We start from the raw sequence: 19144 nt of genomic DNA, 5'->3' as shown, positions 1-19144 counted from the left end.
TGTGGGATAGTCTGGGTGCTGACAGCTCAGTGGGGGGGGATCTGGATGCACAGAGGCTCATTGTGGGGGGGGGTTCCCAATTGCAGGAGCAATGGGACTCTGCAGGGGCTCCAGGTGAAGGTGGTTGGGGCTCAGCGAGGAAATCTGGGTACTGGGGCAGTGGGGGTCTGGGTGCAGCTAGGTGGGGGGGGGTCAAGTGGCATGGGGGTCTGGATGTGGAGGCTCAGGGTGGTGCAGGAGGTGGGGCATCAGAGTGGGGTTTGAGTGCAGGGAGTTCAGTGGGGGGTGGGGGTCTGGAGGCATGGGATCTGGGTGCCAGGGGGCTCCAGACGCAGGGGTTGAGGTTCAGTGGGGTTAGGGTATGAAGAGCTAGGGGGGTTCTGGATGTACCGGGTGAGGCTTGGCAGGGAGGTCCAGATGCACAGTGGTTGGGTGGATGGGGGAGCAGCTCCCTGTACAGTGACCCCTCCCCACACAGCTGAGGAGTGATGGGGGCAGGAAGCAGGGGAGGATGCTGAGCTTCCTGCAGCTGGGGGAGGTTTCTGGGGGTGGGTCTGACATAGCCACAGCCACTCCTAGCAGGGGAAGAGGAAGTCCCATCCTCTCCTGCCTCCAGCCCAGCCAGGACTAGCAGCTGATCCCAGCTCAGGGTAGGAGCCACTGGCTGAGGTGTCCCCTCTCCGCCGGCTGCTCTGGGTGCCTGAAATGATGTACCTGAGCTGCTAGGGAGTGGTGTGTGACTGCTCTTGCAGCTTCCCTTTGCTTCCCTGTTAGAAAGTCATTTTTTGGCATGGAAGCAAGGAAATCTGCAGGGTACATGAATTCTGCACACATGCAGTGATGTAGAATTCCCCCAAGAGTATCTAATTATAGAATAAACCACCAGTTTTGGGGGATTGTCTGCCCTATTCTTTGCAAATTTCCCCAATTGAGCATTCTCAGTATAGCCCCTCCAGCGACCACAGTCACAAGCATCCATACCAGTTTCCACCTCTAAAGGACCTCACTTCCTTTACTTTTGGTTTTAGGACATTTTTTACAAGCCTTCTCATTTTACTGAAGTCTCCCCTCTCTCATGTTTAGAGCATCTTACTTGCTGGTACCTTACTTACACAGCCATATTACCTCTCACTACATCACCTTGTCAAGAAAAGTAGCCTTGATTTTCTTTTTCATTTTGACAGTTACACTAAGATGATAATGTTACCAGAAATACAGAGAGCTTCTTGGTAAGTTACAAACATTTTAAGGGTGTTTTGTTATAAATAAAAGGTTCTTGACAATGGAGTCTCATAGAACACAGAGTGAACTCAATTTCATGTACAATCAATACTGTTTTTACTTAAAACAAAATAAGGAAAGTAAAGAAAAACCATTAGACAATGTTATGATTTTTTGTATGTTTAAATTACACACATTTAAAAATTAAATTCCTAACTTAGTAAAATTGCTCTTAATTTTGTTCTCTCTCTAGAGCCTCCCATAACTTGAATGCTAACACATACTTTGAATCTGAATTGTTTAAGAAACAGTGAAAATACACTAAGCTAAAATTGCATTTTCACAAATTCAAATGAATATTTAATTCTGAAGTTGCACAGACCTACATACACATAGCTTTCCTTTTACTTCCAAGGAATAAATATTCAGTGCAAAGGTCTGACATACTAAAACACACACCTATACTAAGCATACATTAAATAGCACATATAAAGATGCATGTAACTATGTATATGCAAAGGGGTAGAATTCTGGATGAAAACTGGAAACCTAATTCTAGAGTGACCTGACTTGTGCATTTGAAGTCTTAACTAACACTTCATTAATGTCTTTCACTAAACATTACAAGCTTTTAAAAACCTCTTTTTTAGAAAGTATGTTTTTAAAATTTATCTAGAATCAGTAAAAAATAAAAAGGGATACGTATAATAGGTATCAGTTACTCACCTTCACAAACCAAGAGTGATAAAGTCTGTCCCAGAGCTCTAGCACTTGCTTTTCAATCACAGCAGTGTTGTTCACTTTCTCCCCTAATATCTTATGGAGCTAGAATATACAGAAATTGTGTTTATGATGTAAAACAACTTGAAACTAGCAGCTCTGGCTGAGCTCAAAGGCAGAACATCTACATTAGCTTTTCACTGAAGGCTTGGCTCAGGTCCAAAAAATATCAAAAAAAGTCGACAGTGTCTACAGGTATACAATATGCATTTCAGAAACTGTGGCTGACAGCACATAACATCTTACCTGAAACAAGCAATTTTGCCACATTAAATGGAAACAGAGATGAGACTCCTCCCCAATGAAACACTAAGCACAAAGATCTGTCAGATCCTTGTATACAGTAAATATACCCAAAGAGATTTGAGAGGTGTGCTAGATGTCAAAATGCTTATGGGAGGACAATGTAAGATCCTGCCATCCTCCCAAGGAACACTGAACTCCCAATCTACAATGTACTCTGTACTTTAGAGGGTGGAACTTCAGAAGATCATAGGTTGGCTAAAAATGGTCATTTTCAGGACAATGCATTCTACCATCTGAAAAATGCTTAACTAAGGGCAGTTTCTGAAACAAATTACATTTTCTACAGAGTATTCACATGGATAGTCACAAGGGAGATGGACAGATACTTCTATTTTCAAGCTCTTAAAAGCACTTTCCAGCAGCCACGGGGAGCAAGACTATTAAAATCATTCCCAAATATAGGCTTTACTCTGCTAAACAGCAGATTAGAATGAATAAATCTTCAGCAAAACAACATTTAAAGGTAACTAAAGCAACCCAAGAGATACCATTTGACATTACAAGAAGAAGAAAAAAAAAAAAAAAAAAAAAAAAAAAAAAAGTACAGATCATTCCCTTATTTTGGAAAAGAAAAAAAAAGCAAAACACTAAAACTAATAAAAAAATATTAAGAAGGTGTTCTTACCTTATGTGTAATCCATTCTCGGCCATACTGATACACATTATTAGCAGCCGAATTGAGAGCTTTTTGAATGACCTGAGCTTCAGGGAGCCAGCTGATATTTTTAAGGAAGGAAAGTATAAATAAAATTACCTCCAATACTTCTGAACCATTTCATTACAGTGCCTGAAACTCAAAGTAACAAAAGGTTTCCAACCAACTAACAGCACCTATAGTTTAAATATGTACCAACTAACACCTTTGTTAAAACTAGACTACTTCCTCTTTCAATGACAGGATGAAGACTTTTCAACATACAAAGCGTAACTCAGCAAGTAGGATACAGATTACTACATTTACATTTCACTCTAAGGCTGATTAGGAAAAGTTCTTGAAACTAAGGCTACATCTACACTACAGGGGGGGGTCGATTTAAGATACGCAAATTCAGCTACGCGAATAGCGTAGCTGAATTCGACGTATCGCAGCCGACTTACCCCGCTGTGAGGACGGCGGCAAAATCGACCTCCGCGGCTTCCCGTCGACGGCTCTTACTCCCACCTTCGCTGGTGGAGTAAGAGCGTCGATTCGGGGATCGATTGTCGCGTCCTGACGGGACGCGATAAATCGATCCCCGAGAGGTCGATTTCTACCCGCCGATTCAGGCGGGTAGTGTAGACCAGGCCTTACTAAATTTAACTTTAGAGATCTTGTCCATCTGTATGTATGCTATAATTGGTTAGCCACTTGTGGGGTTCTTAGAGCTGCTGCTTTGTTAGAAATATAATTTGGAAACCTTATCTTTCAAGTTTGTATAGTTGCAAAGATAACCTTCTGAATATGAATGGACTGTAAACTGAACTGTAAACTGGACTGTAAACTGACTGTAAAGAGTGTGGTCTTCCTGAACTTACAGACAGCCTAGAAATACAGAGCGATGTAAATCACCCAATGCTCAAATCCTATTCCCAGTCAAGATGTGTGCTGGGGAAGAATCTTCCCTTTCCCACCCTCAGGTCACTCTGAAGGAATGGAGCCACTCTATGGGCATCTATACAGCAATTAAACACCCGCAGCTAGCCTCCGTCTGCTGTCAAATTGCTGTGCAGACATTGAGGCTCGGGCTGGAGCCCAGGCTCCAGTCAGAGCCCAAAGTATCTACACACAATTTTTAGCCCTGCGAGCCCTAGTCAGCTGACCAGGGCCAGCCATGGCCATGCAGCAGGGCTTTTATTCCAGTGTAGACATACCCCCTGTGGCCAGTATTCAAGCCTCAGTGCACCAGGGATATGTATCTCCTACATCAGCTCCGCAAATCTTGCCCCATTAGTGCAGAACAGAACCACACAGTTCTCCACAGATGCTGGGAGGAGAAGTGTTTGGGCCAAAAAGAGGTGTGAATTGCCTTCATTCATCTCAATGAGCTATTAACTGATGTTTCTGTCAGTCAGAGTTTGACCCCTCAAAAATCCCATATATCTGAAGCTTCCAAGAAATTTTAACTGTCTCTCTCTTGCCCAATTTGAAACTTATGTACACTTCAAGCTCTGAAAGCAAGTATGATAAGTCTTTTGGTAAGAGCCTGTTGGATAATTTGACAAGGCTTCAATCTATTTGTATTAAACTTTGAAATCACGTAAAATGCAATCTTCTACTCAAGAAAAAATCCTGATAAACAAGTACTCCGATTGAAACTAGTGATTCTACTATTTTTCAAACATTTTTATTCCTTGAGTAATCTAGTTGGTCACAACAACTGCCAGTTTTTATTAGTCTTATTTTTGTCACATTTCTACTAGGGCTGTTGATTAATTGCAGTTAACTCACACGATTAACTCAAAAATTAATACGCAGTTTTAATCGCACTGTTAAATAATAGAATAATAAATTTAATTTGGCAAATATTGTGGATGTTTTTCTACATTTTCATATATATAAATTTCAATACAGCATACAATACAAAGTGTGTATTATTTTTATTATAAATATTTGCACTGTAAAAATGATAAACAAAAGCAAAGTATTTTACAATTCACCTCATACAAGTACTGGAGTGCAATCTTTGTCGTCAAAGTGCAACTTACAAATATTAGATTTGTTTTGTTACATAACTGCACTTAAAAACAAAACAATATAAAACTTTAGAGCCTACAAGTCCACTCAGTCCTTACTTCTTGTTCAGCCAATTGCTAAGAGAAACAAGTTTGTTTACATTTACAGGACATAATGCTGCCCTCTTCTTATTTACAATGTCACCAGAAAGTGAGAACAGGCATTCACATGGCACTTTTGTAGCCGACATTGCAAGGTATTTACTTGCCAGATATGCTAAACGTTCATATGCCCCTTCATGCTTTGGCCACCATTCCGGAGGAAATGCTTCCATGCTGATGATGCTCGTTAAAAAAAATAATGTGTTCAGTAAAAATTTAATTAACTCCTTGGGGGAGAATAGTATGTCCCCTGCTCTGTTTTACCTGCATTCGGCCATATATTTCATGTTATAGCAGTCTCGGATGATGACCCAGCACATGTTCCTTTTAAGAACACTTTCCCTGCAGATCTGACAAAACACAAAGAAGGTACCAATGTGAGATTTCTACAGATAGCTACAGCACTTGACCCAAGATTTAAGAATGTGAAGTACTTTCCAAAATCTGAGGGACCAGGAGTGGAGCAGGCTTTCAGAAGTCTTAAAAGAGCAACACTCCGATGTGGTAACTACAGAAGCTGAACCACCAAAAAAGAAAATCAACCTTCTGCTGGTGGCATCTAACTCAGACGATGAAAATGAACATGTGTCGGTCTGCACTGCTTTGGATGGTTATCGAGCAGAACCTGTCATCAGCATGGACGCATGTCCTCTGGAATGGTGGTTGAAGCATGAAAGGACATATGAATCTTTAGCGCATCTGGCACGTAAATATCTTGCGACACTGGCTACAACAGCGCCATGAGAACCCCTGTTCTCATTTTCAGGTGACATTGTAAACAAAAAGCGGATAGCATTATCTCCTGCAAATGTAAACAATTTTGTCTGTCTGAGCGATTGGCTGAACAAGAAGTAGGACTGAGTGGACTTGCAGGCTCTAAAATTTTACATTGTTTTATTTTTGAATGCAGGTTTTTTGTACATAATTCTACATTTGTAAGTTCAACGTTCATGATAAAGAGATTGCACTGCAGTACTTGTATTAGGTGAATTGAAAAATACTATTTATTTTGTGTTTTTACAGTGCAAACATTTATCAAAAATAAATATAAAGTGAGCACTGTACACTTTGTATTCTGTGTTGTAATTGAAATCAATATATTTGAAAATGTAGAAAACATCCAAAAATATTTAAATAAATGGTATTCTATTATTTTTAATCGCATGATTAATCGCAATTAATTTTTTTTAATCGGTTGAGAGCCCTAATTTCTACCTTCTTTGCAGAATGCAAGGGCTGAATCACACAATAGCTGCCAACAAGGAGCTTGTTTGTCTAAATGGGGTAATGTGCTATACGGGGGTGTGATTTCTAAATACAGCTTTGTGTTGCAAATTAACTGGTCTATGTAGACCCTGCTGGTGCACTTTAACATACTATGTTAAATAATACTACATTAAAGCGCACTAGGGAACCTTTAGTGCACGACAGCAGGGTCTACACCAGTGATACTTAGACATCAGTGGTTCAGGAGCCAAATTAGTGATCAACATTACTGTGGCTCTTTTGGGTAGTGTGAATACATTAGTTTCATGTACTATATATTCATATTTAAACAGTTTGACGGGGAAATATTTAATTTTATACACATTCTGACTGCAAAATGATTATTTTATCAACTATAACTGGTTAACAACATAGTAAAAGCATCCTGATTGGTTAATAATTGAAATTACAGTGTTTTAGTATCATGTGCTGCAAAGAGCCACATTTAAAGAGCCACTTTTTTGAATATCACTGGTCTATACAAATTGGGGATTAAAAAAAGTCTAACCAACATTCTCTTGTTTAAATCAGCATAAAAGCAAGGGTGAAAAATACCTAACTATATGACCTGAAAACCACTCCTCAGATTGATCTTTTCTACCTCTGCTATTCACACAATCCACTGTGAGCACTCCCTTCACACATTGATTGATTCCCTCCCTCTCCCCTTAACTACCCCTTTTCATCTCTCTCTCTCCACTGATTTTCCCTTCATTTCCCTTCCACCATTTCCCTTCCTATTTGTTCTCCTTATCACGCATACGATTCCCTCCAATCTTCCCACTACCTCTCTCACACTTGCACACTTTTCATTTACATGTAGATACATGCTCCTCCCTCTTCCACTTATTCTCACTTATAATTCCCCCCAAAAAGGAGTTTCCCAGACCAATTATTTTCCTAATCCATTACAAAAGAGCAATCTTACTATTCCCTCAAGAGAGTTTCCCAGCCAACACCCTATCCTTAAAGGGGCTAGCTCTACCGTCATTCCCTCAATCCTGTAAAGGAGCTTTCCAGTTAATTTTCTGGTCCAGACTATGTGGCTACTGCCCCTTTGCCCTCCTACACTACAGTCTGGGGAGACAAGCTCCTTCAAAACAGCTACCAGGAAGGAAGTTACACAGCTCTCTGCCATCACTGGTCCACAATTAAACCACTAGGCTCAGCTCCCATCTGCCCTTTCAGCTCCAGGAGAGATCACTACTCCAAGGGATGGCCTGGAAGGCAGCTTAGCACAGATTTGTGGGAAGGGAAGCAGCAGCGTTCATGCATGTGCCTGAAATAGTCACCCTCATTTCTTAACACACAGGAGTCTTTTTTAAAAATATAAAAACTGTAGATAAAGAGCACCTTGAAACTTGTTTATCTACTCTAATCTCTTAATTTCAGCATTCTTACTTTGCCCACTCTGGGTGATTGGCTACAGTCTCATTGATCAAGCTGCTTGTGACTTGAATCAAGTGAACGCTCTCCTGATGTACCTGAGTTAAATACAGACAAAAGAAAGAATATGAAGTGTTATGTAATACAAACTAGCACCCACCCTAAATTAACAGAACAAGATATTTAAATCTAAATTTTCAAGAGTTATTGGTGATTTCTGGTGCTCAACTTGTGAAAAATCAGGCCCTTAAAATATTTCAAGGCAGAAAGTTAGTCAGCACTTTTTCAAAGTGGGGTTCCCTTGAAAAAAATTCTGCGGGGCACATGAATTCTGCACATGAGCAGTGGCTCCGAATTCCCCAGGAGTTAAAAAAAAGTTCACATTAAATGAGTGACCTCTATTGGGAAGAAAAAGTAGCTGCATAGTGAAAATCAGTTTGAGAAAATCTGATCTTGAGAATGTGGTGTCATGAGATCAAAACTGACAGTTACATATGGGCATGTGTACCTACACACCTCACAAATATTTACAAGTGTGAGATGCAGACATTCTTATATAGAAATGTATGCTTCTCCCTTACTTCCACAGATTTATGCTGAAAACTATCTTCAATGCATTCAAATATTCTTCCGATAAAACAATTGGTAAATAGTTTCACAATATTAATATTCTACTGCAATAATTTACACCGGCATAACACTGATGCTAAGGAATCTGAGGTGTTCTCCCTTACTCACTGAAACTGAGCAGCTATAATAGGTTGCAAAATAATTCTAGTACTATTACTGTAAAATTATCATATGTCTCACAATTCTACTTCACAATTTACTAGGGTAACACTTTGCATATACAAATATTTTTTCTTCATCTATGCATAGTATTAACAGGATAGATTGAAGAACATTTGATTACTAAATATTTTTAAAAAGCATTTCTGCTTTATAGTGGAGCACAAACATCAGAAACATTTTCATTTAAAGAAGGGATTAAAAGAACAACTTTGATTATAATTCTTGGTGCACTGTACCTTTGCCGTAAGGAGAAGGGCTAGCAGAAGGGTTCCTATCACTAGCAAAAATATTATGAAAATGCTAATTATTTTATCAAGCATTTTCTCCAACCACACGATCATCTGTGCAGAAAAAAGAAAAACAAATCATGACATAAAAAAAAAAATATATCTGTTTTTTATTCAAGTGATACTGGCCCAGTCTGACAATTCTGGATTTCAACAGGAGTTTTCTTTACACAAAGACTGCAAGATCAGACCCTAAGCAAGTACTATTTACACCTAAGCTTAGATATGAACAATTAACAAGCAATGTTTAGCATGACAACTAAGGAAAATGTTACAACGCAAGTGATTTTGCAAATTAAATTTAAACAATAATGTGAATCACATAGCAAGCTCTCAGCAAAGCAATCAGTAATTTAACATTATTTTGTTATCAGACCCAAAGAAGCTAGCACTCATTTTAATTCTGAACTTACATTCTGGATTAATTTCTTGTCTTATGGTCACTATCATCTGCACAAAACTTGGGAAGTTACCAGTGTGGATTATACAACCATAATTTGCAAACTCGGATGGCTGAAGTTAATCACTTAAATCTCTAATGAGATATCTACATAACTGGCCTGATTTTTAATGCTGCTAAGCAGACCTCAAGCCTTACCTGAATTCAGTGCAGATGGCCTGAACACACACGCCACAACTAACCAGTAATCACACCACTTCAGGTTCATGAAGTTTTGTTGGTGTCATTCAGGAGGGAAAAATCTTAACTACGTGGCTGTGTGGAGAGCACTCTAGAAAAGAGTAAACTGCACTTAATCTAATATTAAAGGGGCCTGATTAAATAAAGATCTCACAACCTCATTGTGGGCAAATCTATTTTTTCCAGCTTTTGTAGCTCAAAAGTCAGAAAAAGCCCTCGAGTAAAAAAAGCTAGCAGGGGAAATCTAGCTGTGCTCTAAAATTTTACTTTAAAACAGAACTGAGTTCAAAGGCAATATGCAGAAGGTTCAATATTTCCTAATGAGAAATGGCTATACGTTTAGTGGCTGTGCTGATAGTAACTAATATTATTCTTTTCCTCGGTGTCATGTAATGTCAAAAGTTAAAGTAATAGAAGCTCTTTCTCTATTACTGATCCCTATCCCTGCATATGAAGTTGGTTTATTGATCCATTACTTGTTATAGTTTTTAAATCTCTAATAATATCTGGAACATCACTGGGGCATCTGAACACCTAATATACATGAATGATTTTACCCTCAGACTCCGCTACAGTTAACATCTTGTTTAACACACATTGTCACAAGGCAGATAGTCAGCATTTCAAAGCAACCATTCAGAATACAGTGTGACACTCACTTTAGAGAAGTAATTGTTGAGTTCTGCAAGTTCCTGCATTATACTATGTTCTGCCAAATAGAATCTCAAAGAACCTGCAATACCCAGCAAAAATCTCAGAGAGAACATGGAAATGTTCAGTGTTTGCCACCATACCCTGAAACACTTCAGCAATCACTCAAGTTCTCTCATCGGTAATAGTGGTGAAGTCAACTGCCTGCAGGACAGTTATCTGAACTTCCAACTAGCTTGAACGTCCAACTATTTACTATCTAGGAAACTACAGAAAATCCTGTTTCAATTTTGCCCTTTCAATGTTCTCATACATTTAGGGATTTTGATGACACAGCGACAGGAAAAAAAAAAAAAAAAGATAGTTACCTTCTCCGCAACTGGTGTTCTTTGAGAAGTGTTGCTCATGACCATTCCATATTAGGGGTGTGCACCAATGCCATAAGTTTTTCCCTCAGCAGTATCCATAGGGGACTGGCTCTGTTGCCCCTGGAGCGGCACGCACATACCATGGTATAAGGGTCACCGCCGGCTCCCCCCACCCTCAGTTCCTTCTTGACGGAAACTCCGACTGTGGGGAAGGAGGGCGGGTCATGAAACAGACATGAGCAACACATCTCGAAAAACACCAGTTACAGAAAAGGTAACTATCTTATCTTCGAGTGCTTGCTCATGTCCATTCCATATTAGGTGACTCCAAAGCAGTACCCCTGGAGATGGGTAGGGGTTCAAGATCTGTAGATTGCAACACAGCTCTGCTGAACCCAGCGTTGTCCCTAGCCTGCTGAGTGATGGCATAATGAGCAGTGAACATATGGACCTTGTTGCGGCTCTACAGATGTCCTGGATAGGGCTGTGCACCAGGAAGGCCGAAGACACCTGAGCCCTAGTCGAGTGGGTTCTAACAGCTGGCGGCTGCGGAACCCCCGCCAGGTCATAACAGGTCTTTATGCATGGAGGTAATCCAATTGGAAATCCTTTGCGAGGACACTGGCAGGCCCTTCATCCTATCCACTGTAGCAATGAAGAGCTGAATTGATTTATGGAAAGGCTTTGTATGTGCGGAGTAAAAAGCCAAAGCCCTTTGGATGTCCAGCGTGTGAAGATGCCTCTCTTCACTGGTCTTGTGCGGTTTGGGACAGAACACCGGGAGAAAGATGTCCTGGCTTATATGGAAGGTAGACAGCCGGGTAGGGCTGTAGCTGAAGCTTGTCTTGGTAGAAGACCGTGTACAGCAGTTCTGAGGTGAAGGCTTTAATTTCAGAGACTCGTTTCACCGACGTCACTGCCACCAGGAACACGACCTTCCATGACAGGTGGAAAAGGGAGCAGGAACACAGCGGCTCAAAAGGGGCCCATAAGCCTAGAGAGGACCAAGTTAACATCCCATTGCAGGACTGGAGTCTGTACCTGCGGGAAGAGTCTCTCGAGCTTTCTCAATAATCTGACTATCATGTCATGGCAAAAACACCGTCTGTCCTTGGATCGGCAGGTAAAAAGTGGAGATGGCCACGAGATGCACTCTAATGGAAGAGTGTGACAGGCCCTGGTTCCTCAAATGAAGCAGATGTTCTTCCATACAGGCTGTCCCAGACTATGAGGAGACATGTCACACTCGGATGCCCAGCAGGAAAACCTTGTCCACTTGGCCAGGTAAGTCAGTCTAGTTGAGGGCTTCCTACTTCCCAGAAGAAGCTGTTGGACCTCCTCCAAACAGGTTTGCTCCTCCGTGTTCAGCCACACGGCATCCACGCTGAAAAGTAGAAGGACGCAAGGTTGGGGTGTAAGATCCAACCGTGATCCTGTGACAGCAGGTCCGGTTGGTTGGGCAGGGGCCAGGGAAGTGCCGCTGACAGGTTCATGAGCGTACCGAACCAGTGCTGGCAAGGCCATGCTGAAGCGATCATGATAACCCATGCTCTCTCTCTCGATCTTTGCCAGGATCTTGGCGATGAGTGGGATCGGGGGAAACGTGTACATCAGGCCCCCTGACCACGACAGGAGGAAGGCATCGGAGAGGGAGTCCTTGCCGAGAGCAAAACCGATGACATTTTCTGTTTTGCTTGGTGGCGAACAGTTCCACTTGGGGAGTTCCCCACCTCTGGAAGACCATGTAGGCTATGTCCCGGTGGAGCAACCACTCGTGGTGAGAGGAGAAAGCCCTACTGAGGTGATCCGCTAGCGTGTTCTTGATGCCAGGGAGGCAACAAGCTTCCAGGAGGATCGTGGTCAATGCAAAAGCTCCAGATATGGAATGCCTCTTGGCAGAGAGCCGACAAGCGCGCTCCCCCTTGCCTGTTGATGTAGAACATTGAAGCTGTGTCGTCCGTCAGGACTCTCACCACTTTGCCCAACAGGTGAGGTAGGAAGACGCTGCACACCAATTGTACCACTTTGAGTTCTTTGACATTTATGTGGAGCATCATCTCCTCTGGGGACCACATATCCTGGGTCTGGAGATCTCCAAGGTGTGTACCCCAGCCGAGGCGTCCGACACCAACTCGATGGAGTGAGGTGGGTGATGTCGAATGGAACTCCCTCTAGGACCTTCTCGCGATTGGTTCACCATCGCAACGAGGTGAGTATTGTTGGGGGGATAGTCACAATGTTTTCCAGGTGATCCCTGGACTGGGAATAGGCCATCAGCCATTCCTGCAGGGACCGCACCCAGAGCCTGGCATGGCGGATAATGTATGTGCAGGCTGCCATGTGGCCCAGCAGGCGCAGGCAGACCCTGGCTGTAGTCAGAGGGAACGGGGACACCTCCGTGATGAGGTCTGTCAAGGCCCAAAACCTTTCTAGTGGCAGGATCGCTCTTGCGCAGGTCGAGTCAAGGACTGCTCCGATTAACTCTATCCTTTGCACTGGCACTAATGTTGACTTTGGCATTTACCAGGAGGCCCAGGGAGTGACATGTGGCTTGAAGCACTGCAAAACACCTTTGGATTTGAGACCTAAAGCTGCCCTTGACCAGCCAGTCGTCGAGGTATGGGTAGAACTGGATACCCCAGCACCTGAGGTAAACCGCTACCACTGACATGCACTTGGTAAACACACTCGGTGCTGTCGCCAGGCCAAACGGGAGGACTGCAAACTGGTAGTGGTGGGGCCCCACCATAAACCTGAGGAAGTGTCTGTGTCCTTGAAAGAGCGCTATGTGGAAGTATGCATCCTTCAAGTCGAGAGCGGCATACCAGTCTCCCGGATCCAGGGAGGGGATGATAGAAGCCAGGGAGACCATGCGGAACTTTAGCTTCTTCATGTACTTGTTGAGGTGTCGCAGGTCCAGGATGAACCATAGACTGCCTTTGGGATTAAAAAAGTACCGGGAACAGAATCCGTTGTTCCTGTACTTGAGGAACTTCTTCCACCACACCCAACTGTAGTAACCCCTTTACCTCCTGTGCAAGGAGACTCTTGTGAGAAGGGTCCCTGAAGAGGGACGTGGAAGGAGGGTGGGAAGTGGGGGTAGAAAGGAACTGGGGGAATATAACCCTGCTCCACTGTGTGGACCCAGGGGTCCGAAATTATAGCTGTCCAAGCATGGAGATAGCGGAAGCCATGGTGTGGGCAGCTACATCAGCAGCATCTGACGTGGCCTGGAGGGCCACCCTGGCCGCAGTCATTCTCTCATCGAGGAATGCTCAGAACTCTGTCTTGGAGGCCTCAGGGAGCAACCCTTTGAACTTGGCCATGGCTTGCCACATATTGAAGTCATATCGGCCAAGGAGGTCTTGGTGGTTGGCCACTCTCAGCTGAAGGACGAATAAACATTACATCCAAAGAGATACAGCCTCCTCCAGTCTTTATTTTTGGGGGTGGCCCCAGGTTGTCCTTGCCTCTCCTTGTGGTTAACCGCCTTGACCACAAGGGAATTGGGGGGTGGGTGGGAGTATAAGTACTCATGTCCTTTGATTGGCACAAAGTACTTGCGTTCAGCCCCCAGAGATAGGGGCCAGGGAAGAGGGGGTCTGTCACAGGGCATTAGTGATTTTGGAAACCCCTTCATGAAGGGGAAGAGCCACCTTGCAAGGGCCGAGCAGCAGAGGACATCAAACGGAATCCGAGGGCTCTTCCAATTCCTCTGCCTGAAACCCCAGGCTGGAAGCGACCCTCTTCAAACATCCCTGGTGCACTTTGGCATTATCCTGAGGAACTGGGTGAGGGGGCCCCGTGATAGCCTCGTCTGGCGACAACGAGGACGATGCTGGTGCTGCGGGAACCTCCATGTTCATTGGTGGTCCAGCATCTTGCTCCCCTGGGTCCTCCTGGACTGTGGGGTCTGACCCCCGGAAGCCTCGAGCACCAGAGGGGGATGGGATTCTGAGGCCGCTGCCCTCTCCGAGACCAACTGAGCAGCCTGGGAAGGTTGGGAGAACTCCCACGGGTACCATGGCGCCAGTCACTGCACTTGGGGCCATGGGACAGGTTTTGGTGCGGATGATGTAGGTGGCACTGCAAGTCCTGGGGCTTGTCCTGCAGTCAGGGAACCTCGCTCCATGCCGGAGCTATAAGCAGAGCGGTCGGTACCTGGCGACCAGGATTGGACAGAGCGGTGTCTCTTATCTGACCGGTGCCAGTCGCTGCGTCCCAAAGCTGACATGTCAGAGCAAGCCGGGCCATCTTGTTTGGGGTCTCAGGGACCGACGGTGTTCAGCGGATCTGCATTGGACACATGGTGATCCATGCCTCACACTACTCGACTGGTACAACAAATGGGACCGGGAGCTACTACTGGCCAGTTGCTGGGAAGTTCTTCCTGAGTACAGCCATCTCCTTCTTGGAGATGGGCGATAAGGGCCTGGTGGTCTCGGATCCCCGATCGGTCCCGTGATCGCTACTGGGCCCTTGCAGACGGTCAGGGCCGGTCCCCGAAATCTTGCCAGGTGGCGCGTGCCTCAGAGGCTGTGCCAATCTACCAGCGAGGTATGCCTCGAGTCCCTTGATCAGTGCCCCTGGTGTGAGGACCGAAGAGGGCTCCGCTGAGCCTGCCTCTCTAGTCCTAAGGTGTGACAGCTTCAGGCGGGCAAGCGACGGCGGGACCCCCCTCTCGATGGGGAACAGTGCTGCTGAGGTGGGGATACATGCATAGGTCCCAATGTGTGTTTTCCCCAAGTCGGGGGTACCACGAGAGCCTGTGTGGGCAGCACTGGGAGCATCAGGATCTCTTGAGCTGCTCAAAGATGGCACCTGAAGCTGGCTAAGGCCTGCACCGCTATCTGCGGTCATAGGCCAAGTATGGGATGAGTTGCACCGCTCAACTTGAGCTGGGGCCTGACTTCCCAAAGGGGGCATTGAGCTGCCCGGCACAGGTCTTGGCTCGCCCCCAGCCCTCTGCTTTCCCTTCCGAGAGGTAGGAGATCTTCCCCTCAGTGTTTTTTGGCTTCTTGACCGGAGCCGTGGAGGGAGACTGGTGCTGGCTTGTGGATGGCGCCGGCGGAGCACTGCGCACGGAGGCCACGGTAGTCGGTGCAGAGTCAGGCCACTGCTCTGGTGCCGGAGTGAGTGCCGACTCAATTAGGAGCACTTTTAGATGGATATCATGCTCCTTCTTTGTCCTAGGTTTGAAGAACTTGCAGATATGACACTTATCGCTTATGTGCCCCTCGCCTAAGAGCCTAAGGCAGCTGGTAGGTGGATCGCTGATGGGCATAGGCCGTTTGCAGCGATCGCAGGGCTTAAAGCCTGGGGACCGGGGCATGCCCCATCCCCCAGCTGAGTCCTGTTCGGGACTACGAGAACTTTAAAAACTCCTACTAAGGGTAACTGTCAACAACTATACTACAAGTTCTACAGAGTTCGAGACAACACTAGCGGAAGCAGCAGATGTTCAGGCACCGTCACTGGCAGCAAGAAGGAACTGAGGGTGAGAGCTGGCGGCACCCCTTACAGCATGGTATGTGCACGCTGCTCCAGGGGGCACCAGAGCTGGTCCCTTACGGATACTGCTGAGGGAAAAACTTCCAGCACCGGTGCATGTGGCAAGCACACACACCTAATATGGAATGGACACGAGGAAGCACTCTAAGAATAAAAAGGATACAGTACCTTAAAAATACTGTGTTATAAATAAGTTAAATCTTCACTTTAACTTATGTAACTTTCCTTGCTATTTCTTTCTCAGTTTAAAAAAAAAAGCTGTGGCTTCTACTCACAGGTCCAAATTCAGAGACAAGTCTAAGTGAATCTAAGAAAGTCTAAGCTAATTTATCTCTTATTTCAATTATCCTCCACTAGTATGCTAAACTTAGATTCAGTTTGTGAAAAATATACATCCACTTAACACATAAGCTTACATATCACCTTTGAATCTGTCCCACTGGCTACTGAATTTATGGCCATAATCTACATTAGGGAACTGTATGAGAGATTTCCACCAATGCCAGCTCTGATCCAACAGCACCACTGATAGCAACAAGTGTCTCAGCATAGACAAATCTAGAGGCTTTTGTTGTTTTACAACTGTGTAAACTGTTGGTTTGATCTGGAAGCCTCTAGAGTCTTAGAAGGTAGGTCTCCCACTGGAGCCCTTGAACTGATAGTACCATCAGTGTCCTTACTGTAGACAAGTTCTAAGCATCTAATATTATGCTACTTGCAGTTAGGCCATCAGGGAAAGCTGAAAAGGGAAGAACAGAAGGGTGTAATAAGGTATAATTGAAAGCATGCTCTCCATATTATTAATTCACTTACAGCCTCCTCTTAACTCTTGCTGTACCCCCTTCATCTGGCTGCTCAACACTAGCTTAGACTAGTTTATTGTCAGTAGGCCAAATTCAAATAATGAAAAAGGGGCTGTTGGTTACTTCACTGTAAATAAGTGAGAGATTAAGAGAGTCAAAGACTTTCAAAACCTGGGTGGAAAACATGGCTGCTAAATACATATTTAGTCACCTAATAAAAGTGGCCTGTTTTTCAAAAATGCTGAGCATCCAGCAGCTCCTATACATGCTGGACTCTAATCTCCCATTTAAAAAACAAAAAATACACACAAAAAACTCAGTCTCACTATTGGTTCAATTTACATGCTGAGGCAGTGGGAAAAATAAGTATAAATTACACCAGTTGAAACTTACCACTGAATCTGGTCCATATTTCTCTCGGTCATTCTTATAGACTTTCCTTTCTATGCCCTACCGCTAAACCCAACCCAACCCAACCCACACACTTTCTGAACATTAGTCAGCAGCTATTCCGGTATTTTAAAGTTTTAGCTTCTAATTTAATTGTTAGTCAATAGCTACAAGCAAATGTTGCCATGACATCTAAGGCAGTCAAGTAGTAGAAAGAAACCAGGCTCCTAAGCTACAGAAGGTCATTCACTCATTTTAAAAAAATTAAAAATATGGATTTCTGATATGCAGTCAATGAAAACTCTTAAAATGTCAGGGTTTTGAAGGAAAGGGTATAAAAACTTATCTTTACATTTCAAAAATAAAGCAAATTACAAACAATTGAAATTATGCCTCAAAACTAAAGCAGGGTCAAAGTACATACATTCATGAGTTCACTGGGTGAAATTTATTTGGAAGAAGTAATTGGGATGAACATTTTAATTGAATGTGGCTTTTTAAATCTACGGTTTGTACTAGGAACTAGCTTTGAAAAGACTGACTCCTATCTAGATTTATTGGAATTGGGAGAGTGATTATGCCTTCTATATTTTATACTGCACTGTACATTATTCACAAATAAACATTTAAATCAAGTCAACTCATCTTAAAAGAATACCTACGTGTATCTGAGTGCTCATTTTCCAATATATTTTTACATACTAAACTATATATTCTACATGCAAAGTGTATATATTGACAAATCTCTGAATATATATTTGTCTGTGGTAAAATACAAACAGTATGAGTGTCTTACTTCTTTTATGCAGTCACAGATGTCTCAGTGTCTATTTTAATTCCCCCCCCTAAAATAAAGTAATAAATCAACTCTGATATTTTCTGGTAAGGATTTCATCTTCAATTATTTTAGGACTGTTAAAAAGGGATCATTTAGCTCCAGTGAAGTCAGTTACTCAGATATGTCAGGTTCACGGTGAAAAAGTGCAGATGAGTAGCCAGGTTAAACAAGCTGGGGAGTGGTCTACATTAGGTAGGCTCCCAAGGTTGCTATCACTGGCGCAGAGACACTGGTTTGAGCAAAAATGAAAGGTATTTTTTTAAGATTCACGCTGTAAACAATGCCATACAGAGCAAGTCTTGCTAACCCACTGGAATCTCTTCTATGCCTTGGGCTCAGTAAGTAATATTAAGTTGTGTGATTCTTACTCACTAAAGTCCCAGTTTAAAAACAGTCCCTGACAGAGAGCTCTTATGTAAAAGAACTTTGCTCTTATCCTCCTGTCCTAATAACCAGAGTTACCAATAACCATTTCAAACCCTGCCCTGCCTCCATGGGTCATATTTTTAATTTCACATTGCACAGAGAGAAGCCTATTTTAGTATTCTCTTAAGTACTTTCCTTGAGAGGAAGAAGAAAAAGGTAAAAGTTATAAAAGGAAAGCAGCCTTTACAACTGCAGTCCAATCTTTTGTGCTTCAATCTTCCCCCTTTCTTAGCATTTTATGAATTGTAGATTTGATAAAGTTAAGAGCCTGTCAGAATTTACAGTCTGGTTTTGGATTTTATATTTAAGTTGTACAAATGTATGATTTGCTCAGCACAGGAGTCTTAACATATTACACAGGAGTCTTAACATATTACAAAACAAAAATATTTTGATATACATTTTCAAAATATCTATGCAGGTGCAAGAAATGAAAGGTGAGTAGTTTCAAGTACTTTTTTCAAGTAAATAAAAAACCCTCAACTTTTTAAAAGTTATAGTCTGCACATGATGGGTCTACATTTTTTTTTTAATTATATTTTATTGTTTTTTTAAAAAGTATTTTAATAGCCGTGTTAGTGGCAAAAGTAGGGTAAACCTACCCACATAAAACATATGTTCAAACATTAAGAGTCTAAAACCACAGAATCAAGAAAATGTACAGT

The 19144-nt window shown here is 43.2% G+C and overlaps 1 protein-coding gene across 1 annotated transcript in view; it reads right to left on the bottom strand.

Moving 5' to 3' along the window:
- The window catches only part of TMEM245 (transmembrane protein 245), a 127290-nt gene that overhangs the window by 63192 nt on the left and 44954 nt on the right, over positions 1-19144 (bottom strand). Inside the window, exons 8-11 of the mRNA XM_065399749.1 lie at positions 8802-8906; positions 7789-7871; positions 2933-3023; positions 1948-2046 (exon numbers count right to left, since the gene is read on the bottom strand). Coding sequence (XP_065255821.1) covers positions 1948-2046; positions 2933-3023; positions 7789-7871; positions 8802-8906 — 378 coding nt within the window. The remainder of the gene's footprint in view (positions 1-1947; positions 2047-2932; positions 3024-7788; positions 7872-8801; positions 8907-19144) is intronic.

The sequence above is a fragment of the Emys orbicularis genome, chromosome 2 (genome assembly GCF_028017835.1).
Source record: "Emys orbicularis isolate rEmyOrb1 chromosome 2, rEmyOrb1.hap1, whole genome shotgun sequence".
Taxonomy (NCBI): Eukaryota; Metazoa; Chordata; order Testudines; family Emydidae; genus Emys; species Emys orbicularis.
Note: the sequence above shows the minus strand (reverse complement) of the source record. Positions and strands in the feature narration are given on the sequence as shown.